We start from the raw sequence: 23782 nt of genomic DNA, 5'->3' as shown, positions 1-23782 counted from the left end.
TGATAACTGAGAGCAGGGAGATTTCTTACTGACCAGCCACCAGCAGGAAAGACTTTGGATCCTTCTGGAAACCGTAGCAGGCTTGCATTTTGTTGGGTGCGGCAAAAATGAAAGTGCTTTCAGAGGACTCTGATTTGAACCTTTTCATTGAGACTTCTCGGGAAAGTAAGTGAAGAAATGATTGAGGGAAAAGAATCCTTGTCAGTCTTATTAATAAAACGTATTGAACAAGAGCCTTCCAGGATGTCATAGTGCAGAAAGCCTGTGACAGAAGACATGTTGTCTCCCTCCCCATCATGTTCCTGAGATGGTCTGACAATAAAAACTGGGCTAAGTGGAGTGTTAAGACTGGCATCGTTGTAAAACTGCAGCTCTGGAAGACACATCTTTGGGATCATCTACTCCATACCTCCTCCTTCCCTCTCACCCCAGTTGCTTTCGGGGAAACGGAGACCAGAAAGATGAAACAAACTACTTAGGTACCTGCTGTTACCCTGTAAACACTTGCAGCTTACTCAGACCATGCTCAGGAAGCAACTCCAAATTTTTTTTTTATTCCATTCTACTCAAAGCAAATACAAAACCAAATCCAAACTAATCAAAAGGAAAAATGAAACAACTTAAGTTGATGTGTCTGCAGTAACATTGATGTGGAAGCAGCAGCTGCTGTGAATTCATTTGCTCTGTAAGAACCGATCTCGAGAATGGCAATGGTGAAGCGAAACCAAGAAGACAGAGGAAGATGGGCATGAGTGCTCCCAGCAAAGCACTGGAGCCAGTGATCCAGGGGTAGCCAGGAGCACCACTGTTTTTCTAGAGAGAAGGGTTTTGGGTCCTCAGGCTGGAGCTTCAAGCATCTCCTGCTCATTGGCTGAAGGCGCTCCAGGCCATTCTTTTAAACAATGAAAACCAGAAATCTCAGTTTGCTAATATGGAGAGTCTTCAAAACTACTTCCGAGGCCGTTGATCTTCCTTTAGAAAGGATGCTCTTCTAACGGCTCACGTTTGTGACAGCTGAAAACAGAAGTTCGGAGCATGTGTGTCTTCTCTTGTCTCCGACTATTTCCCTGAAGTTGAAAACTGGGTGCTTAAAGGGGATTAACATTCTGATCCCATTCATGGTGCGTGCAACCAGGGAGTCTTCCCCAGGGTCTGCCTTCCAACCCCTCCCGCAACGGTGACTCAGGCCGGGGTGGAATCCCAGAACCTTGGTGTAACCTGCCCATTTTCGCCTATTTCCAGCGCTCAGAGCAAGCCTGGTGGCATCTTGTTTTCGTGTGAAGGGGAGAGGAGCAGAAGATGATGGTGTTTATGGAGGGCGATTCGGAGTGGGGGGGCCTAGACCTACAGGAAAGGAAGAGAAACCTTGACTTCGGAGCACTAAGAGAGCAAACCATAAAAATGGAAAGGGGATCTTGAAATTTCGTCGGAGGCAGGAGCAGCAGGAGAGCCTCGGTGCCCGGGGCCCTGGAATCCGAGGGCTGCTTTGGCTTCCCTCCTCTGTGCTGACTCAATCCAGGAGGACAGCTTGGGCTGGTTTCTCAATATCTCTGTTCCGCATTTTTCTTGGGAGTGGCAGCTCTGACTCCTGCCCCCTCGGGGTCCTGGGCAAGCTTGAAGGCTAAGCGAGGGGGGGCCACTTTCCCTTGCTGTTGTTCTTAATTTGCTTTCGTGTGGAAACCTCTCTTGTGCCCGGTGTTGCCCGTTTGCCCTGACAACCAGGGCAGGCCTTCTCTGGGTGTCTGCTGCCCCTGCCGGGGATGCTTCGGGAAGTCTGCTCAGTCTGAGGAGTGGACAGGCCTGTCTTTCATTGCTGGTGGTCAGCCCTGGGCGGTCACTTGTTCCTGGGTGAAGTCACCAGAAAACAACGGCTGAGGAACGTGCAAAGAAGCCCCAGGGTGGGCCCTGTATAGTCACTTTCGGTTTCTTTGTTCGAGGAATGAATCTGTGCTTCAGTTTGTCCATTTGTTGCTTAGCCTTTAATTCACGGAGGGCCTGTTCTGGGGCTGGTGCTCTGGGTGGTCGGAAGGGCTCTGTCTGGGCTGGGAGCCACCTGGTCACAACTGTGCCACCAGCAAGATTTGAGGCTGCAGGCCAGTACCGCTGTAAGTTTGGGGTGGAAGGAGTAGAAGGCACGAGAACACACAGCTCTCTGCACAGGAGGGGGCTGACCGGACCCGCTCCCTGACTTAGGGTCCTTGGGAGACTGAACGAGACCTGTGTGCAGAGCCCACGTGCCCTGTCAATGTTCACTAACACGGCCTCCCTTCAGGGCTTGTCTGCAGAGTGAACGATCCAGACTCAGAGGTCTGTAAGGGTTCGTGTGTTTTGAAAGTTCTACCTGCTGTGCTTTCATTTCTCAGTGCTGTGAACCCTGAAAAACTGCACACCATCCGTTTTATGTTTAAAAAGCTTAAAAATTTTTTCACTTAAATCAAAAATAGTTTGCTTGAAAAAAATCAAAAAAATTTTTTTACTTAAAAAAGTCTTTGGGACTTCCCTGGTGGCACAGTGGTTAAGAATCTGACTGCCAATGCAGGGGACATGGGTTTGATCCTTCGCCCTGGAAGATCCCACATGCCTCGGAGAAACTAAGCCTGTGCACCACAACTACTGAGCCCATGCGCCACAACTACTGAAGCCCATGCACCTAGAGCCTGTGCTCCACAACAAGAGAAGCCACCACAAGAAGCCCGTGCACCTCAATGAAGAGTAGCCCCTGCTCGCCATAACTAGAGAAAACCTGCATGCAGCAATGAAGACCCAACGCGGCCAATAAATAAATAAATTTTTTTTTAAAAAGTCTTGTATATTCTGGTTTTGTGTAATCGATAGCTATTGACTGTGAACCGGGTACCCTGGTGTGTGGTTCAGATCCAGGATTGAACAAGGCTGGTGAGCTCAGGACGACGTTTACTGGTGTGGGCCATGTGCCAGGCCCTATGCTGGGCTTTTCCCTCCCTGAGCATGTAATCCTCTTTGGAAGGTGTTTATACTCCCATTTTACTGATGGGGAAACTGTGCCTCAGTGCCGTTAAGTAAATTGCTCTGTGTTTCTCAGCCAGCAGGCTGAATCAGGGTGGTAACCAAGTTAGTTATCTATTGCTGCATGACCCTATAACCACAAACTTAGTGCCTTAAAACAACACACATTTATTATCCCACAGTTTCTGAGGGTCAGGAGAGTGGGCGTGGCTTGGCTGGGTCCTCTGCTCAGGGCATTCTCTGCACAGACCAGCAGTCAAGGTCTGGTCCAGGGCTGCTGTCTCATCTGAGGATGGGATCGGGGAGGATCTGCTCCCAGGCTCATGTGCTTTGGGGCAGGGTATAGTTCCTGACAGGTTGTCAAACCGAGGGCCTCAGTTTTTTGCTGAGTTTTGGCTGGAAGCAGCCCTTAGTTGTCTGTCATGTGAGCCTTTCTGCCTTGGCCTCCTCAAAGCCAGCAAAGGAGATGCTGTCCTCAGTAGACAGGTTTCAGGCTGATGTAACGTACTCACATGCATCCCATGGCCTCCCTGTGTTCTGTGGGTACAGAGCACGTCACAGGCCCTGCCCGCCCTCCGGAGGAGGAAACCCCACAAGGAGGTAGACACCAGGAGCTGAGGCTCACGGGAGCCGCCCTAGAACCTGTGCGCCCAGAGTAACCCAGGGGTAGACGCCAGCGTATCAATCTAGGATATAAGTGCTGAAGGGCCGTGAGGGAAAGGAGGGATCTGGGGAGACAGGGCTGGGACCTAAATGAACCAATGGCCATGGATGGGAAGGGAAGACCACTGAGGGGCCTTGTGATGGAGCAGCCGTGAGGAAAGGGCCTGACGTGGAGGCGGGACCCAGCAGAGGGTCTGGGGGCAGGACAGAGACGGGCACCCCGGGGCCCAACACCCCATCCTGGGAAGAGAGGCTGTGCATACACATAGCCTGGCCCTGGGAAAACGAGCCACCCCTCCACTCACACTTTTCTCCAAAGGGCCACAGTTAGAGAAAGAAAACTCTGCCCTACCATCTCTCAGGCACACTCGTTGGACCTGACGAAAGGGGACGGAGGTTATAAGTTTAGTGACCCATTTCTCTTTTGAAGAAAGAAGTGCTGATATATTTTTTTGAAACACTGCCTGAGCCTCGAAACCGTTTGAGTGGCAGGAATGATGGGCCTGTGTTTTTCTCTCTGTGAACAGAAAGCGAAACTACCGATAGTGTGCCCAGTGATGAAGAGAGCTCGGAGGTAAGCACGGCGGCGCCACTGGCTCCAGCAGACACGGGGCAAAGCCTTCCCAACTGGCACGTTGGTTTCCCTGCTGCTAGTGAAGTTTCTTTGCTTTTGATCATGAGTTTCACTTTTGGAATTTTTTTTTTTTGGTGGTGGTGGTAAAATACACGTAACGTGAAATGTACAGTGCTTTTGGATTTCGAATTATAAAATGAAACTTTGGGAACTGAACGGGAGGGACGGGAGTGAGATGTGACTGTGAGAAAGGAGGCTATGACGGCAGGAAAAGGCCAGGAGACGCTGATACCCTTACCACCATAAACATCCGAATTCATAAGCAGACATAGAAGGTCCACGTGGCCCCAGGCAGTGATGAGAAGTCAGTGTCAGGAAGTGCTGAGCAGAAGTAGCTCCCCAGACACCTGGAGTCCCGTCCCCCCGCCCTGCGATTCCTGCCGACCGGCCAGGTGTGTGCTCAGTCCTCATTCCAAGTTGCTTTGCTTCTGATCTCCCTCCTCTTGGCCGGGCTCAGACAATAGCAGGAAACGGCTGTAACAGGGAGGGAGAGCATTCCTGCGAAGCCTGCTCTGTGTCTGTGTCTGAGTGAGTGAGTGAAAGACAGACAGACAGACTGACTCGTGGTTGTTTGAATTATCCATTTCCCAGTGTGCTAACGACTCTCAAGTATAGTCCAGGAGTTCTGAAGAGACAGTAGGCGTAGATGCTCACGTACATTCAGACCCTGTTTCTTCAAGGTCAGAATTCTAGCTCCTTCTCTGAATGACGCCACCCCTGAAGCCAGCTGCTTTCGTGCACTCTGGAGCTCTAAGCTGCATCCGTTTGAAAGCAAGTCCAGGGCCATTCCCTGTCTGTGACTGGGTTCCTCGCTTCCCCCGTCCCCTGCCCCGAAAATGCAGCTTGACTCAAAGATCAGATGCGGCCCCCGGTGAGGCTGAGTCGTCCTGACACACCAGCCACCCTGGCCCAGAGCTACCTGACGATGAGGCCGGGCAGGCAGAGTAGAGGGGAACCGGGAACCAAGTTGCTGCCTCGTTTTCCTGCCTTCATAGAACAGTCTTGGCTAGATTTCTGGGAGGTCGCCCGTGGGCACTGATGAAAAGGGAAGAGAAACTGTTGCTCGGGGCACGCGTGGCTGGGGATGGATTTCCGTTCAGGGATGTGGAGTCGCTGAGCTTCTCGTTTATTCCACGCCTCTTAAGAAATTCAGACGCCAACACGTGGGAAGAGTGGTACATTTTTTTAAAAGCCGTTCAAGAGAAGGCAAAGGAAATATATATCATGGTTCTTTTCTTTGGAAGGGCCGCCCGCACTGGCGGAAGAGGAACATTGAAGGCAAACAGTACCTCAGCAACATGGGCACGCGGAGCACGTACCTGCTGCCCAGCATGGCCACCTTCGTCACTTCCAGCAAGCCCGACCTCCAGGTCACCATCAAAGAGGAGAGCTGTCCGGTGCCTTATAACAGCTCCTGGCCCCCGTTCCCTGACCTCCCCCTCGCCCCCTCCGTGACCCCAGCGCCCAGCAGCAGCCGGCCGGACCGGGAGACCCGGGCCAGCGTCATCAAGAAGACCTCCGACATCACCCAGGCCCGCGTCAAGAGCTGTTAAGCCTTCGACCTCCCCTGGTGGTTGTTGGGATTTCTTGGCTTTGTTTTCTTGTTTGTTTGTATTTTATTTTTCTTTCTGACACCTGTTTTAGACAAATCTTAAGGGAAAAAGCCTTGACAATAGAACTTTGATTGCTGTGTCCAACTCCAGTACTGGAGCTTCTTTTAAACTCAGGACTCCAGCCCTTTGGTAGACGCGTATCTCTAGAGCCTGCTGGATCTCCCAGGGCTGTTCCCTCAAGTTCAAGGACGTCATAGGACCAACATTCACACAGGCAGTGAGGTGCTGCATTGCCTGCGGTCAAGGCCAGCATGGTGGAATGGATGCCTCCGAATGGAGGAGAAAATGTGAACTAGCTGGAATTTTTTATTCTTGTGAATATGTACATAGGGCAGTACTAGCGACGTTGCAGTCTGCTTCTGCACCTTATCTTAAAGCACTTACAGATAGACCTTCTTGTGATCCTGCTCTGTTTCATAGCACAGTCAACACCCCTCTTCCCCCTCCCCTCCCCTCATCCCACTCCTCCCCTCCCCTCTTCCATCCCACTCCTCCCCTCCCCTCCATCCCACTCCTCCCCTCCCCTCCATCCCACTCCTCCCCTCCCCTCCATCCCACTCCTCCCCTCCCCTCTTCCATCCCACTCCTCCCCTCCCCTCTTCCATCCCACTCCTCCCCTCCCCTCCATCCCACACCTCCCCTCCCCCTTTATCCCACCCCCCTCCCCTTCCCTCCCCTTTTACCCCACCCCCCCTTCATTTTCTTTCCTCCTTTTCCTTCCCTCAAAGGCTGTGTTCCACATCCCTGAGGAGGAGAAGAAAATGAACTTCTCCAAGATGTCCCATTTTAAAAGACTGCTTTAAAACAACAAAACAAAAGAAAAAAGAAAATCTTTCTAATCTGCTATGCTTGAATGCCACGCGGTACAAAGGAAAACTATCATGGAGAGATTATGCAAATTCCCAGATCTGAAGACAAAAATACTCGAATTCTAACCAGAGCGAGCTTTTTTATTTTTTATACCGGGGAATATTTTATTCAAGGTAAAATTCTAAGAAAATATAATTGTTTTTTATCTTTTCTACAGCAAATTTATAATTTTAAGATTCCTTTTCTTGTTTATCAGCAGTTGTTCTTACATCCTTGTGGCACATTTTTTTTTTAATTTTGTAAAGGTGAAAAAGCTTTTATGAGCTCATGTAGCAATCAGATTATCCTGTGGATTGATAATAAATAAATATGATATATAAATTTTTAATGGGCATCACGCCTGGCTGTGTTGTGTGTGTGTGTCCCTTAGAGCACAGTCGTGGGATTGGACTGGCGTGGTATCGTGGCTTCTGGCGGACCGGAACTTTCCCCCTTCCGACCCTGGAGGTTTCTGTTGTGAGGACGCGGGTGGCTCCCTGAGTTGGGTGCTTGCCCAGAGCTGGATGCTGTGCTGTGTCCGACATGATGGTTTCGCGGCTGCTCTCATCCAGGGTGTGCACAGGATAGAGATTTAGCTCCGTGTCACAGGGAGGAAATGGAGGCTTACAAGGAAGATGCCTTTACTCAAGGTCATGGAAGTAGTAGGGGTCCACGGTTGGTGTGTCTATGGAGGGAGTCTTTTTTTCCCCTTTCCGCTACTCTCTGCTGTCAGCAAATTCCACCCACATCTGTGTTTTTCTTGTTCTTAAACATAAAACTAAAATTCTGTATTTATATCCCATACGGGGCTCACGGATAAGACTTTTTAGAGAACAGGAAATATTTGTTGAGTTCCTCTTCAAAGTCAGTTTTCTTTCTAAGACTTGGGGCCCCTGTCCTAGGCCCTGCCCTCAGAACTTAAGGAGTGTGTTTTCGAGTGAGAAATGTGGATTCCAGAACCCCAGACTCCACCACCCAGTCCCTGACCTTGGGAAAGCCACGACGCTCACCCCTCGCTTCCACGAAGCTGTCCGTAAAATCAGCCTAGGAAGACTCAGCCCCCTCCCTGCTATCCCCAGGGGCTTGTGGAGGAGATTGCTAGGTTAATATTTGAAAAGGTTTCTTCAGTGAGAGGACAAAGGGCTAATTTTATGCCTCTCTCTGTGTGTGGCTGCAGATATAATTAGTGGCCATAAAATTATCCAGCCCTGAACAAAAATGAACTGAAGCATTTTACTGGTTGCTGTGCTGTGGTTGAAATGCAGGGTTGATGGTTAGCTGCACCCGAGAGGAGCACCCTGGTGACTGTGGGTTTACCTCCACTTCACGGCAAGCCTTGCTTTCTGTGCTCTTCACCGAAGACCCACCCTTCTCCCAGATCCTGAATAAACAGGTCCAATTCTTTGCGACGTGTGTCTAAATCCTTCTGCTTGGTCATCCTGTTTTAGAATAAATTAAAAACCAATAACAGAAGGTGGCTCTCAGTCACGTGGCCTGGAGATCAAAGGGTTAAGGGCAGCTCCCCGTCCCTGTCCCCCTTACCTCTTCCAAACACAGGGGGATCCCCCAGCTCACTTCTTGCCCCTCTCAGCAGCTCTGCAGGGCCCAGATGCCACCCCATGTGCTTCTTCCTACACGGTTCTGACCGGATGTACAGGATCTTACCAGGTGAGGGGAGACAGGGGATCTAGAAATGCGCCATTGAGGGACTAAAGATTACCATCCATTACCAAGAAGGCCACGAAAAACAGAATCACATTGAAATTATTTCTGGGAAAGGCCGACATGTTTCTCGGTGTTACTTGCCAGCAGTGTAGGAAAAGAAGCTAGTGAGCCCGTGCCTAAGTTTGGCCTGAGGAAGAAAAACAAATGAGATGGGTCTTCTCGGGGCCTCCAGCCTCAGACCTCATTGTCCGTTACAGGAAGTGCTGGGGACATGTGCTTCTTTCAGCTGGCGTCTGTGTGAGCTGATATACTTTTATGATGGGCTGGGGGTGTGTGTGTGTGTGTGTGTGTGTGTGTAACTACCAGGTTCAGCGTCTTATTCTCTTCAGCGAGCACCCAGGTCACCCCCTTGATAAGGAGGAGCCTGTACAGCTGTGAACTGTGAATCCAGTGACGGGAACTTCTGCCCAGTCAGAAGGTTAAGAGAACCCAAGTACATCCTGAACCACAAAGGGCTTCCAGAACACCGTTTGCAAGTCTCTAAATAAATCCATGCTCAACCATAGCATTTTTTCCATGTTTTGATGAAGTAACTGCCAAAGGAGGTGTTTAGTCTATTCAAATGTATTTATAGAAAAGAAGAAATATACACAGAAAAGAAATACACACAAATCCATTGGCCATCAAAACCTCAAAACTATCCTTTTTTTTTCCCCTCCCAAATCTAAAGTGTACTAAACTCTCAGGTGACCACTACGGAGAGAAAAATTTTAGGAATGAGAAAGACAAGTGATTGGGTTTCAGGATTCTGAGTTTTCAGATTGGTGCTCTTGGAAGTATTTTGCATGTGAACGAAAACAGTGCTAACCCCCAAACGGCCTCCAGCCCTGATGGCGCATTAGACATTCTGTTTGCTTGAGGCCATTCTCTGAATGTTGAATTCATTAGGTTTTAAAAGCCCCCTGTTATTCTAGCTATGGACAAACAGACCCAGATAAAGGTGAAAATAAGAACCTTGCTATTCTGCCAGATCTCTGCTGAGGAAAGACAAAGCACACAAGGAAGAGGCGTGCAAGCAGGTAGCCAAGATGGGCCCTGGCAGGCAGTGTCGCACACCCTGTGTCTCCATAGCAGTTTTGGTTTGCAAAGAGGATGGAGGCAGAAACTGGTTTTTACCGATGGTATTCAGCCCCTTCATCTTGAAATGCCACCCCCTGGTGTACCCAGGCCCAGGATGGTCAGAGCCAGGGGGACCTGAAACTGACCAGCCAAGGGGACTGGGAGCAAGCTTTCCATCCACTCCCAGGCTGCAGTAGACCCCTCCCCGAGAGGATCCCAGTCCATGGGACTGGAAGCTTCTCGAGGTTGTGTGTCGGTCACATTTGCATCCCACATGTGGAAACTAGGCAGTCACCCCCAGGATCTCCTCCTCCTCCCCTCAGATCCACATACCAGTGTCAGAAGAACAGGGCCAGGCCCCTGGGCTTCACGCCTTAGGAGCGTGGCCAGCCACAGACCCAGGGAAGAGTGCCCCAGATTGTGCGAAGCTTCGGGTCAAGAGACACGAGAAGGTGGGGGGGGGGGGGGGAGATGTTCCCTCCTGCGGCTGCCTGGTCTCTGGGTCCCAGCCGGCCGGACCTCTGGACCAGGACGCCATCCCCTGCCTTGGCTTGGGCAGCGCTGGCCCTGCTGGGCGGACAGACAAGGGTCTTGTTGAGGTTTCCTTCTGTGGCCACACTAACAACAGGTGCAGGGGCTCTGCTACCAAAAATAGCGCCTGGAAGGAAGGAAGTGGCCAGGCCTAATAGCCGGTGTGAGCAAAAATGTGAAGTCTGTCCAAGAACTTGAGTCATACTGTGGAAGGATTGGAAAGATGGAGATGTAGGACATGTCAGAGTTCACACAGTCAGAAAAGAGCGGTTTCTGGAGTCCTTTAGGCAATTTCTCAGGAAGGAAAGCAGCATGAGTGCTTCTCCTCCTCTAAGCACGCTGCCCTTGGGAGACTTGGTCAGTGTCTCTGTATCTGCTTTGTAAACATGTTCAGACAGAGCTTGCTGGCTCTGAGGAATGCGTTGTGCAGCTCAGCTCCGTTAACCCCTCACACACGTGGCCGGAGAAACGCCACCGTCACGTGCAGCAGTTGATTTTAGTAGCACAACTGTTTTTGCAGGGGCAAAACAAACTCCAGGGTGATTGCATTGCTAAGTTTTGGTTTTGGTTGAGAGGAATGTTTTAAAATCTAAACATCCAAGCATTCAATCCCGTGAATCATCAGGGAAAGAGAACATCCAAGATGATGCAGCCGCCGGAAGCTCGGATTGTAGAGCTGGGAGTGCTCATGTCCTTCAGTTCTCTCTAATGCACCAGATCAAAGACATTGTTTTGAATCCAGAAATTATACTTGAACGTGCTGTCTGAAATTTCAGGATAATGTTAGCAGCTACAGGGGGTGAGTTCTTTATGGTTCGTGATGGCTAAGCCTTTATTCATGCCTAGAATTGACATTGATAAACATTCTCAATAGAATTCACTCTGCTGTCTCCCAACGAGATTATAAACAGATTTCTGTCGCCTTCCCTGAAAGATCTAGTGCTATAGCTTTTCTCTGGGAAGCTCCTGTATCATGTTTTTTAATTTAATTAAGAAATGTGCTATTAATTATATTTCACATGCTGATCTGTAACATATTCAATGTATAGCCAAACAGGAATATTAGCAGAAGTGTAGAATGCAGCCCAAGGCCATTGCTCAGATTTCACCCTGAAGGCTTCAGGGATCATTCGCAAGACAGCTGTGACATGGGAAGGAAACCACAGGCTGGTTTAAAAGGTTTGTGTTTGCAAACTTTTATTTGCGGGATTGATTTAAAATAATATAGTTCCTTATGTCTTTCTTTAGCACCTCATGAATTAACTAGGGTAACTTATCTTGTTTTGCCCAGGACTGATGGGGTTCCCAGGACGTGGGATTTTAGCACTAAAACAGGGAAACCAGAGGAGTTGGTCACCCTAAATTTAATGTTGAGATTCAGAGAACGCATATCATTTTGTATTCTTTGAGGATTTTCTAAACCCAGGTGAAAGCTTCACGAGGAGGCATTATGGAGGGTATATTGATGACTCTATTACTAACGTATTAATTTCGTAGTAGTTTTATTAAGAAAGTAGACTCGTTTATTTAACACTATTTACTGAGTTCCCACTGTTTGCCAATAATGTTCTAAGTGTTAGAGGGCTTTACAGAAGTGAACAACCAATAAATCTTTCAGAGACAGTAAATCCTATGGAGAAAAATAAAGACGGATAAGGGAGACAGGGAGTGATGGAGATATTCAAAGCTCTCATTTTAGAGCGTAAAGGATCCATTGAAGGGTTGACAGTTGCAAAGTCCAGCAGTTAGTGGGAAGGATGGGGAACAATGTGTATCAGCGAGGTTCAGTTGCAGGAAACAGAAACCACTCTGGCTGTTTTCAGCAGAGAGGCATTGACTAGGGAGAAGCAGGTGTTTGCCTTGTGGGAGAGGCTGGAGGGGCCGACGGCGAGGCTGCCTCCACCTCTGCCACAACCCTGAAGGTCGGAAATTAGGAGGCTGGCGCTGGAAGGATGGGTTGTGAGGACGTGCTGCTTTAGCTGAATCCCAGAGCCAGGAAGCCCCTGTCAGCCCCAGCCTACCTGTCTCTCAACACCCGTCACGTTAGTGACTGAACCTTGCGATGCAGCTTTAGGAAGTCCCAGTGCCTCACGATCACGTTTGGCCAATGGTTACAGGTGAATCTGTGGGAAAGCGGCTTCTGCTTCCATCCTGACTCCCAGGCTCATGCAAACACAGATAACTAGTTGAACCTAATTCACAGTTAGATGCCCCATTCAAGAAAGACTAGGAAGTATGGCTCTCGATTTCCAGCTTCGGCCTTAGAGGAAGGCAGACGAGAAGGAGATGGGCATGGGGACTGCTGTGTGCCTAACGGGACATGCATGACCTCAAGGAATCCACTCTGGTGGTAACACCAAAGGAAGTAAAAACTCCAAAGTGAGAACATCCAGAGAACAGAATCTGCAGAACAGAATACTCCCCAGTGTATATGGGAAGGCAACATGGTGTAATGGAAAGAGATTAGGTTTTTGAAATCAGATGAACCTGGGTTCAATTCTCACCTGCTGATGACTTTTGGGAAATCTCTTAATATCTGTAAGAAGTTGGGGCTTTGTATGTAAAACAGGGTATTAACATCTCATTTGCAAGGAGGTTGTAAGAAAGAAGATCATGTTATTAGAGTATGGGGTGTATTGTACACACTCAGTTTTATCAAGCATATAATCTGGGTATAAAATAGCTAGGATCCATATTCCAGAGGGCTGCTTCCTTTGAAATTACCCATCCACTCCCAGACTTACATTCATTCAAGAATTTATCACTGAGGATTGCAGAGCTCAAACATGTGACCCCAGTTTCTATGGAGCTAAAATCAATGCATCTTTTTTCCCCCTAGATCCTGGGCCATCCTTTATTGGACATGGCTCATTTGATGATTGAGTGGGCTTAGAAGGAGGTAAGAAGGCATTCCTTCCTGGTAGAAGTGGAAGGGGGTCCGAATCTGCTGGTAGTGACTTTTATTTCTCACAACATGGACCCAAACACATTTCTAAAATGCCGTCTAAAACCACCAGGTGGAAGTTAATTAACTTTTGATTATGGAGGTGATCCTGATTTGCTTCATTCTGGGTCAGCAATATAATTTTCATCCTAGACCGGCTGGCACGATAATTTCCACCAGATTCATGGGACGCATGACATTTTGACTCAGCAATTTTGAAATTAGGTGCCTTTCAACATATTTATAATTCAGACCAACAAACCATTAGGCGTTTGTGTTTCTTGATATATTCGTACCCTATCCTAGAATGTTATCTTAGGTCATGGACAGGATGAAGGAGCTCGTGTGACAGCGGCTTTGATAGAGGCTAGACACAGACCAGCTCTGAAGGCAGGAGAACTCCCTTCCAGGGCATCTGTTTGCCTACTTTGATTAACATTGGGGCTGAGAAGCCACCTGGAAAGAGAGCTAGAAGGGTGTGTCAGAGCCGAGATTCTGGGAAGACACTCTAGCCTGAGGATGTGATGAGCTGGAGCCAGTAAGATGCTGAAGGTGGTGGGCACTGTTCTCAGTAGTGTCCTGACTGCTGCTTGAGCCCATTAAGACACTCCATCACCCTTGAGGGAGACTGAGGAGAGAGAATGGCTGAGGGCATGTAAGCTGTCATCTCAGGACCCACACCCCCTCCTCACATGGAGCTTTCTTACTTCCCTAGCTCTTGCTTAGTGGTTGGATGAGCAGTGGCCTGAGCCTGGGAAGCAGACCAAGTAGACTGGCGGGAACTACCCTGGACAGGGCAGAGGCAGATAAAGATAAAGATATAAGAAAATAAAGATATAAGAAATGGCACACACTGCTGTATTTAAAATGGATAACCAACAAGGACCTACTGTGTAGCACAGGGAACTCTGACTAATATTATGTAACAACCTGAATGGGAAAAGAATTTGAAAAAGAATAGATCTGTGTATGTGTATAGCTGAATCACTTTGCTGTGCACCTGAAAGTAACACAACATTGTTAATCAACTATACTCCAATATAAAATAAGCTTTTAAAAATTAAAAAAAAGAAATAGCGAAGAAAATGTGCCAAATAAAGAAGGAAATACAATAAATACAATATGCAGTGACTATAACATAAAATATGACAGCCTTGAGATTAACATGAGTCACATCAATAAATGAAACAGATTTTACTGGTTTCTTCTCTTTTCTTATTGTAGTGACAAATGAGCCAGTTATCAAATTAGCTCATAAGGCAATATTATATTTAATAGGCATACCTCAATCACAGTGATTCAAAAGACCAAAAATAAACAGGCAAAGTTACACCAGAAAAATAAAAACGATAAGAAAGAAAGGTGATGATTCTTATATCAGGCAAAGTGAATTCAGGCCAAAAAGCTTTAAATGAGAGAAAAAGGGGTGCTATATAAGGCTGAAAAATCACAGTTCACAATGAAGATAAATTATAACCATCTAGACACTAAATAATACAGCAACCACCAACGTAAAGCAGAAATCACATGAAATGAGAATAGAAATAGACGGAAACACATTCGTAAAAGGAGACTTCAACACACCACACTCAGCGTGGCAGGTCTGGTGGAAAGAAAATAAAGATAGAAGTGTTCTAAACAATCTAAATAAATAATAAGGTAGAACTTATACATGTATATTCAACACTGTGCCCTAATAATAAAGATTACATCTTCTTGTCAAATGCAGTGAACATGGATCATTTTGAAGAATTGATCATACATTTATCTTATGATCGCATTAAATTAACCCTCTGAGTGAGGGGGCACTGAGCCCCTACAAGGTGAGCTTTGTGTAAATTCCTTCCAGGAACCTGCATCTTGGCCTGGTTTGACTTTGTCTTCCTGTAGGTTCTTGTCACACATTTCCAGACTAGGGGACTTGCTCTTTCTTTTAAAGCTAAGAATTGTTTTCAGAGGCAATAAAACAAAGCCCTTAATTGCTGAGCGGGAAGGGAGGGGCTTTGCTGTAGGAGTACCAATAAAAGTTGTTTGCTTTATAACTTTATTAAAAAGAATCAAAGAACACCCAAAGCAAAAATAACCACACATGTGGACACGCAAAACTGCAAAATACTTTTATAGGAATTATTCCTCATTCCTGTATCAGATGGGAGTTGGTCTTTCCCAATCGCCTTGTGTTCGTATTCATTCAAATGAGGTTTGAGGCCCTGGGAAAAGGAGGCTTCGTGTCTTAGCACAGCCGTGAAATGACACGTTTGCTTATGAGCCCTCAGGAAATGAGGTCTGATCTAGAAGAAATTAGCCTAAAGGCAGTTCAAGCAGGAAGCTTAAAATAAGCATAACCATTGTCTTCTTCTTCCTTTTTCGACTGGTTTTCCCTCCACGCTGCGATTGGGACGCTGTGATCTCCAGGGTTGAAGCTGGAGGGGGAGTTGGGGTGACAGGAAGGGTAGAGGTGGACACAGCTTTTCAGCTGGTGCACATAGCTCCAGCTCTGCGGAATTCTCAAGGCCTTGTCATTTTTGAAAGCTGCCCTGTTTTCTCCAGGTTAACACTCACTTTATTTTCTCGTATGCTAACATGTATGACCTTGGGAACTGTAATGCACGCCCTGTCCAAGAGAGGTGCCTGCTGCTGGGCAGAGGAGGGAGATGCCAACATGGCTGGCACTGCCTGTGGCCACACAAGCTTTGCCAGCATAGAAGTAGCTCTTCCTCAACTTTGCCACTTGTTTCATTATTTGCACTGGTGGCACGACACACCATTAACTTAGATGTGTGTCGCTAATGGTCACTGCAAATGTCTCCACAAAGCTTACACCGCTTTACTGTATTGAAACAAAAGTCACCTCGTATCCCCATGCCACGCATTACAGACAGCCCCATCACACAGGGGAAATTATGAAACATTTCGAAGCTGGGGAAAATTGGTGTGACCACTTCATGCATCATGAAAAAAATGTTATTTAGGCTTCAAAATCTTTCAAAAGTTTCTAGTGACTTTCAATGGCAGCTGCATAATGTTTATCTTTAAAAAAGGAAAAAACAAAATTATAAGTTTAAACAAAGAGGAAATGCCAACAAACCCCCAGGGTTCTCTATGGTGCCGTCCAATTATGTTGTCAGTCTTACGTGTGCCAAGCTCTTTAGCATGACTGAAGGCAGCATCTCCTTATAAGGTGAACAATGTTCCACGTAAAAATAGTTCCGTGGGATGTGGATAGGCATTTATTTATTACTTGTTTGGCATTCATTTTGTGCCCTATTTTTCTCTTATCCTCACTTAAAAAAATAATTGCGCTATAACTTATATGCAGTAGATGCATTCAGTTCGGTGAGTTTTGCAAACGCACAGCCACCCAGCCATCACTACAATTAAAATATTTCCTTCACTCCAAAAACTTCCCTCTTGCCCTTTTGTAGTCATCGCCTCTCCTGCTCCCAGACTTTGGCAGCCACCTATCAGCTTTCTGTTCTAGAAGTTTTACCTGTTCCAGTATATGAATGACATGATACAATGTGTAGCCTTTTGAATCTGACTTCTTTACTTCACAAAATGTATTTGCTATTCAGCCATGTCCTTGCCTGTTTCGGTAGTTCATTCTCCTTTGTTGCAGAGCAGTATTCCATTGTATGGGTGCATCACAGTTTGTTCACCTATTTAAGGTGTAGGGGAGGAAAAAACTTTTTCCTCTACCCTCTTATGTTCAGTCAACGGAGCTGTGCAAATTAAACAGACAGAAGATTAACAGGGGGGAAGAAAGGAGGGGAGGAAGTTGTATCCTTTCATCTCAACCCAGGGTCCTTATTTCCTGTCCGGGAAATGATCTCTTGCCAAAATGACTGGCAGCTGAAATGTTACAACATTCAGGAGAACCACACCCCCAACTGCAAGAGGGTGGTCTGGCTACAACAGGATAATCACATAAAAAGTGATGTTAATCTATTTTCCCAAGTTGGGTTTCAAAAAAGCTAGGGATACAGGTTCACCCATGGGCTTTCGGTGGCAAATACTTAACAGAGATTTTATTGAAACGGTGCTTTAAATTATTAATGTGCCGTCTCTGTAGTCTCTCTTGACAGAGCCATGTGGACTGAGCTAGGGGAAAGCAAGATGACATACTGTATGAGTTCTTAGACCTTAAAGAAGCCTGTTAAAACAACAGTTATCTTGGGTGTTGGAAAAAGGAGGTACCACTTCCTTCCTGTTTTAAAACGATTCCCGGCATCCATGCCACGGGCAGCATTGCAAGTCATGCCTGGAGGGTGGCCCTGCCTCTTTCAGTTGGGTCTCCACGGGATTGTGCAGAATGGGGCTCTGCCTTTCTTTGCCCGTGTCCACTGGACACTGTATGAGTGGGAAATAAATTTCATAAATACAATTTTATATTTCATATAAATAAATAATAGTATTTTGCCACTGAGGTTTGGGGGGTTTATGTGTGATAAAAACACACCATCTTAACTAATACAAGATGACTTATGATTCACTTTCCCTAGAATGTCAGCCCAGGTTGCTGGAGATGTGGCTATGCAGTGACCAGGTACCTGAGGGGGTCTGGTAGGTGATTACACTAAGACCAATGTACCTTAAACCAAGGTACACATTCAGTGCATGTGTACACCTTTCTGAACAAGAAGAAGGAAGGCTGATATTTAAAAGATGTCTGGATCCTTGAAAGTTGAGTGGATTTACAATACACAACAAGTACCAGCTTGTATAGAAGGAAACATCCATTTACTTCAGATTTTTTAAAGTTCTTGCTTGGATTTCTGTATCCAAATGACCTGTGTCAGAATCACCTTCTCAGTCATTATTTATTGATGAATTAATTTAATTGGAGAAGAAAATACAAGAACTTTATGTTCCCATCCTGCTTTAGGCAAAATTGTTCAGATGTCTTAAAGAAACAAATAGTCCAAGTAATAATCACTTGGGTTCTTAAATGTCTTAACAGTATCTATAGACGACTAACCACCAAGATAATATTACAAAATCTACTGTGTTTTGTTTTTCATTTCAACCCTTCCCCATATAAGGAATGATCCCATGTAAGGACGGCCCACTTTCACTTCAGTAACTTTGGTGGAGGTTAGTCTTCTTCCTTTATCAGTTTGTCACAGGGACTTCTTAGACTGGGAAGTTTGCCAACTTCCTCACATTTCAGCCACAGAAAGCAAAACTCACCGGAAGCATACACTTCCCTTCTCTTCCCAGCAATAATTACTTTATCCAATCACCAGGAAGTCCCGTCCCCTGTCAGCAGTGCATTTTGTGCGTGTGGGTGTGTGTGTGTGTCTTACCCACAACGTGACATTAAAAAGACATAAATATTGAGATGCGGCAGAAAAGGCCTTTTCCCATGACTCCCTGGAAATCCCTAATCTGTCTGATAAACTTCGTTTGCTGCTTTCCTCCTGCTGGGACCACTCCTGCCTGTGTTGGATTCCTACACCTGGAGGGCAGTTCACCCTGGGGGATATTGGGGAGGGGGGAGTTGCGCCTCTTTGCACTGGTCTCTAGGCAACCAAATTCTGCTCACTTTTCTCTTCTAGAAAAGTGATTCACGCCCCCCAAATACTTTTTCTTTCTGATAACATATGGCTATAATGATAACTCTGATGAACACTCCTAGACAGTATATGAGTGCAAATGTGTATAGCGCTCATACCTGGTGCCCCAGTTACTGTTGCTGCATAAGAAATTATCCCTAGAATTTAGCAGCTTCAAACAACCAGCTCATGGATTCTATGGGTGTGGAATTTAGACAGCAGGGATGGCTTGCCTCTCTGCCATGACATCTGGGGCTTAGACAACTGGGGGTGGCACAGCCTTTGGGGGATATAATTATCCGAAGACTCCTTCATTCACACATCTGTTGCCTGGCTTGGGAGCATCTGAAGACGAGCACTGTGGACTGGAGAACCTAGCCAGGGCCTCTCCACGTGAAGGCTTCTTCACAGCGTGGTGGCCCCAGGGCAGTTGCACTTCTGGTGTGGAAGCTCACGGCTCCAAGTACAAGTGCCTTAGCAAACGAGACAGAAGCCCCATGGCCTTTTATGACCTGGAAGTCATAGAGCATCATTTTCACTGCCTTCTACTGGTTACAGTCGAGTCACAGCCTGCCCAGATTCAAAGGAATGGGAATTTGACCCTACATCTAGACAATTAGTGATAAGGTTGTAGAAGAGCCTGAATGCTCTTGTAATCTTTCCATCTTTGGAAAATACAATCAGCCACACCAGATTCTGATTTTAGAAGTTGTAAGGGGATTTGTGTTGCAGAATTTGAAACCACACATGGTTGGTGCTTGTGCTTTGTGAACAACGCGCTCTGGGGGTTCAGGAAGGGCAAAGTCTTTCCTCATTGAGATGAATCTGGTTGCATTTAGGTGAAGCCTGGCAAGATGGGGGAGGCAAGAGGGAACACTAAGCAGAGGAGACTGCAGTTTTAAATACAGGGAGGTAAGGAGGTACGGGGTGAGGTGACAACATCACTGTGCCTACAGTGTTGGAGGGGGTGTTCCGGGGCAGAGGGAGAGAAGCTTGAAATGTACATGGAGCCAGAATTTGTTTGAGCATTTGACTGACAAAGCAGAGGCCCAGGAAAGTTGTTTTTATCCATCCCTCCTGCCTTTGCCCTCCCCCATTTAGTCTATATACATTTAAAATATTTTAGTTGTATCACTTTAAATAAGGTGAGCACTCCTTTGTTCTTCTGATACATTTAGGCATTTTGCTGCCTTTTGGATTCTCCTTTCTATGCTGTTCCATCTTTGCACACCATCTTGGCCCCTCCCAACCACTTTGATTTTCCAGGACCTTATTCAAAATGTAGAGAAAACAGACCCACTCTGACTCCCTTTCTCCCTGGTTGACTTCTCCATTCAGCTACCTCCTTGCTTTGTTAAACTGCCCTTGATTCGGTCTTGCACTTTATTTTTATCTTTAGTTGTATGCGTTATTCATGCCTGAAAGAGCTGCCCCCTGGATGCTGGCCAGTCGTAGTCAACATTTTGCAAGGCAAATTTGTTGGAAGTTGGGGCAATATTTAATCATCACTGTATCCCCAATGCCTAGTAAGAAGGTAAGACACCATGTTTGGCTCAGCACAGCCCATACCTGGAAGAACACCTGGATATTATTCAAAGTAGAGTCAGGAAGGAAAGTTAATTTAAAAATACCCTCTGGGGATCAATGAGGAGTTTGGGATTAGCAGATATAAACTATTATGTATAAAATAAATAAACAAGGTCCTACTGTATAGCACAGGGAGCTATAGTCAATATTTTATAATAACCTATAATGAAAAAGAATGTGAAACAGAATATATGTATGTGTGTGTGTACAACCAAATCACTTTGCTGTACACCTGAAACTGTTTGTAAATCAACTATATTTCAATTTTTTAAAAAATGGTAAATATACCCTTTGAGTATTTGAATTGGGCAATTGCCGTGGGGAATAAAAAGACAAAGGATCGATCCTTCCCCTTAATGAGTTTCCAGTCTTTTGTGGGTGCCAAAGCACAACAAACACATGGAAAGGTAAGTGACAGGGCGGTGGCGGAATAATGGGTAACCCTTGGAAACTGTGAATATATCACTTTATATGACAAAAAGAACTGTGCGGATGTGATTCAGTCAAAGCTCTGCGACGGGGAGATTGTTCTGGATTAGCCAGCTCAGCCCAATGTAATCACACGGGTCCTTATAAGCGAAAGGCCAGGCAAGAGAGTCAGAGTTACGCAATATGGGAATGACTTGACGCCGTTGCTGGCTGTGAGCCAAGACATGAAAACAGACTCTAGAAACTGGAAAAGACAGAAGGGAACACAACCCTGCCTACGACCACCTTGACTTTAGTCCATTAAGACCCATTTTGGAATTCTGATCTTCAGACCATAAGATAACAAACCGGTGTTGTGTTAAGCCATCATGCTCGTGGTAATTTGTTACACCAGCAAGAGGAAACTCATAACAAACAGTAAAGTTAAATGAGACAGAAATCCAGAAAATAGTGTCATGGGTCAATACACCAAAAATTGCCAAATACTGGGGTTTCTACTGAATGTCATATATGCATCATCCTTCCCCACCCCCAAAAACCTGACTTCTAAACATTCAAGCATGAAAAATAATTAGGCTTATGGGAAATGTAAGTTTGGGGCAGATCACTTAAACTTATGGAACTTAACAACCAGAGCACTAGTCAATGCAATAACAGTGTAAATAAAATATTAGTGCAATTCATCTCAGCTGGCATTGCATCTGCCTCAGTGAGTCCATCCTTTGCAGCTTTATATGCCAGGCTCGTTGCTTTCTCCTTGAGAATGGAATGTTATTTTCTGAGAGTGACTTGCTTCGTTCATTAAAATTAAAAATATTACCCTGAGATAGCCTTCTCGGTCAATTACTTCTTTTAAAACATGGGGAGAAATGTCTTTGCAAATCCTTGGTCTTCACTTACAACTCCCCCAGATGTATCGAAAAGTCCAATTTCTTGAAGTTATGAAACCAGCTCCTACTTGCACTAATAGAAGACACTTCTGTAAGAGATTCAGAGGTTTTATTTTGAAGTTTTCATAGAGTGCTAAAACTTTCTCTTGAATTCTGAAAACCCTCGCTGTTCATGGCTGCAAAATGTCGATTGGCTTGGAAAGATTGGGGGAGAACAGACTATAATTAGTAGAAACAGTGAGTGCTGTGAGTCCACACAAGGGTGGTGGTGGGTAGGAAAGGCCTCCGGCTGGCAGTGGTCTGGAGCTGAGCCTTGGGAATGAGTAAGATTGTGGGGGGTACAGACTACCTTCTCGGTGGAGGGAAGAACCTTGGGGTGTCCCTGATGGGCTGCTTGGGGTGTCCCTGATGGGCTGTCCCTGATGGGCTGCTTGGCTCGGGTACCACTGGCTGGCTCAGTGGCCAGAGGTAGGAGGTCTCCCTTGCACGTGGCTGCTTCCATGGTAATGAACGCTGGGCATTTAGAAGCTTCTCTCAAAGAGGCCGTGCCAGCCCTATGCTCATTGCTTATACTACGGTTTCCCCACATCCTTCAAGCTGCCTCACGACAGTCATGTCCCCTTCAAAGCAACTTCCTGTGATTTTGTGGCACTGGTACTCTTGGAGGAAATAAAAATATAGAAGAGAAAGTACCAGACGTACATACTTCCCTAACATTTCCAGCCAAGGTCCTTCAGATGATTGTAATGCCTCTGCCTATCACAGAACGCTTAGAGAAAAGGCCTCACCAACAAAGCAACTATAGGATGGGTGGGCCTTCAAAAGCATACGCTGTGGCATGGATGTCAGGAGTGCCTGTGTATTAATGTGTACTATAAACTTATACCCATTTCTCGGCCTCGGAGCCACTCTTAACCCACGTCTGTTCCTCCTCCACGTCCCGTGCGGTCTGTCCTTTTCCCTCTCCTCCCCTCCCCTTGCTTCTCTCTCTGTGTCTCTTTCTTCCCTTCGCCCTTCAAATCCACCCTCCAGATTTGAAGGTTACGCTCCGGGTGGGAAGGAGCTGTGCGTGTCTGTCCAGCTGGAGCGGTGAAGCCCCTGGCGTGGCCCTCAGGCCCCAGGTCACAGCAGCCACAGGCAGCTCCTGGTGCCATGCTCTGTTCTTGCCATCCACTGCCCCTGCCCTGTTCACGCTCTGCCTCCTGGACTCCGGCTTGGCCTCGGCCTTCGTTCCAAAAGGGCGGCACGTTCGTCCCTGCATCTGCAGCCTCTCTGCGGCTCCTGTGTCTGCTGTCTCCTCAGGAGTAAACTCAGGGATGACGATGTGCTGGCTCAGGGGAGAAGCACAGCCTTAAGAGAGGTCAAAGGAGAGCCCCAAAGACGATCAGGGAGACTGAGGCCACGCGACAGGGGAAAGCGGGAGGACCTGCCCAGGAGTTTCTTCCACGGAGGAGGGGGCCCCTTGCTTTCTGCACAACAAGCAAGGCATAGCTTGCAGGCAGCTTTTCCTGAGAGGGAAGCGCTGCCCGAGGTGGGAATACGAAGGGAGGAGAAGCTGGTGCTGAGTCTGTCACCGTCACCAGAAGGTCCAGAAAGAGGTCTGGGCATGAGATACGCACATGCACGTTTTTCACTCACTTATTGAAGAAATCACAATGGGGGGGGGGTACCCGTTCTGGGATTAAGAGATACAAACTACCATGTATAAAATAGAAAAGCAACCAGGACGCACGGTAGCGCACAGGGAGCTATGGACAATATCTTCTAACAACCTGTCCTGGAGTGTAATCTGCAAAAATACTGAATCACGCTGCTGCACACCGGAAACTAACAAAATATTGTAAATCAACTCTACTCCAGTGACGAAAATAATAACGAAAAATGCGTTACATGCAATGGATTAGTGAATGCCGATAAGGCACAGATTGCACACCTAAGTGAAGTGGACTTAAATGACACACTAAGGAGCTCTATCTGGGGCAATGATGAACCCCTCTCTGGAAGGCTTTAAACAGAGGATTCATTAAACTTGGTTTAAACGGGGACTTATTAAAGGCAAGAGGAGGAAGGCGTTAGGGAGGTGGTTTTCACGGCACAGCCCCTGCCCGGCAAGCTGCGCCTGCAGGTGTAAATATTTGTCCACCAGGTTCAGGAAATCACCGTGTTGCCGCACCCACCTGCTTCCAAGCTCCCTGATTTGAAGCCGGTTCGGTGAGAAGGTAAGAGTCCTGTTGGCCTTTGTGTTCTAAAGGAGGGACACAGAGTACAGTGGACCTTGACCTTCCGTTAACACGGCAGAGAAATGATCTCCATAATCC

The 23782-nt window shown here is 46.7% G+C and overlaps 1 protein-coding gene across 6 annotated transcripts in view; it reads left to right on the top strand.

Annotated features, from left to right (window-relative positions):
• IRF2 (interferon regulatory factor 2) overlaps positions 1 to 23782 on the top strand; it is a 149514-nt gene that overhangs the window by 74250 nt on the left and 51482 nt on the right. For 4 of the 6 annotated variants that reach the window (XM_057697011.1, XM_057697008.1, XM_057697013.1 and 1 more), the window contains 2 exons: positions 4176 to 4222; positions 5527 to 7093. The exons of the other annotated variants lie outside the window; for them this stretch is intronic. In XM_057697011.1, coding sequence (XP_057552994.1) covers positions 4176 to 4222; positions 5527 to 5835 — 356 coding nt within the window. In that variant the 3' untranslated portion in view covers positions 5836 to 7093. Of the gene's footprint in view, positions 1 to 4175; positions 4223 to 5526; positions 7094 to 23782 lie in introns of those variants that run through there. 6 annotated transcript variants of the gene reach the window in all.

The sequence above is a fragment of the Hippopotamus amphibius genome, chromosome 10 (genome assembly GCF_030028045.1).
Source record: "Hippopotamus amphibius kiboko isolate mHipAmp2 chromosome 10, mHipAmp2.hap2, whole genome shotgun sequence".
NCBI classification, from domain to species: Eukaryota; Metazoa; Chordata; class Mammalia; order Artiodactyla; family Hippopotamidae; genus Hippopotamus; species Hippopotamus amphibius.
The sequence above is the reverse complement of the archived record's forward strand: the minus strand, read 5'-3'. Positions and strand labels throughout refer to the sequence as shown.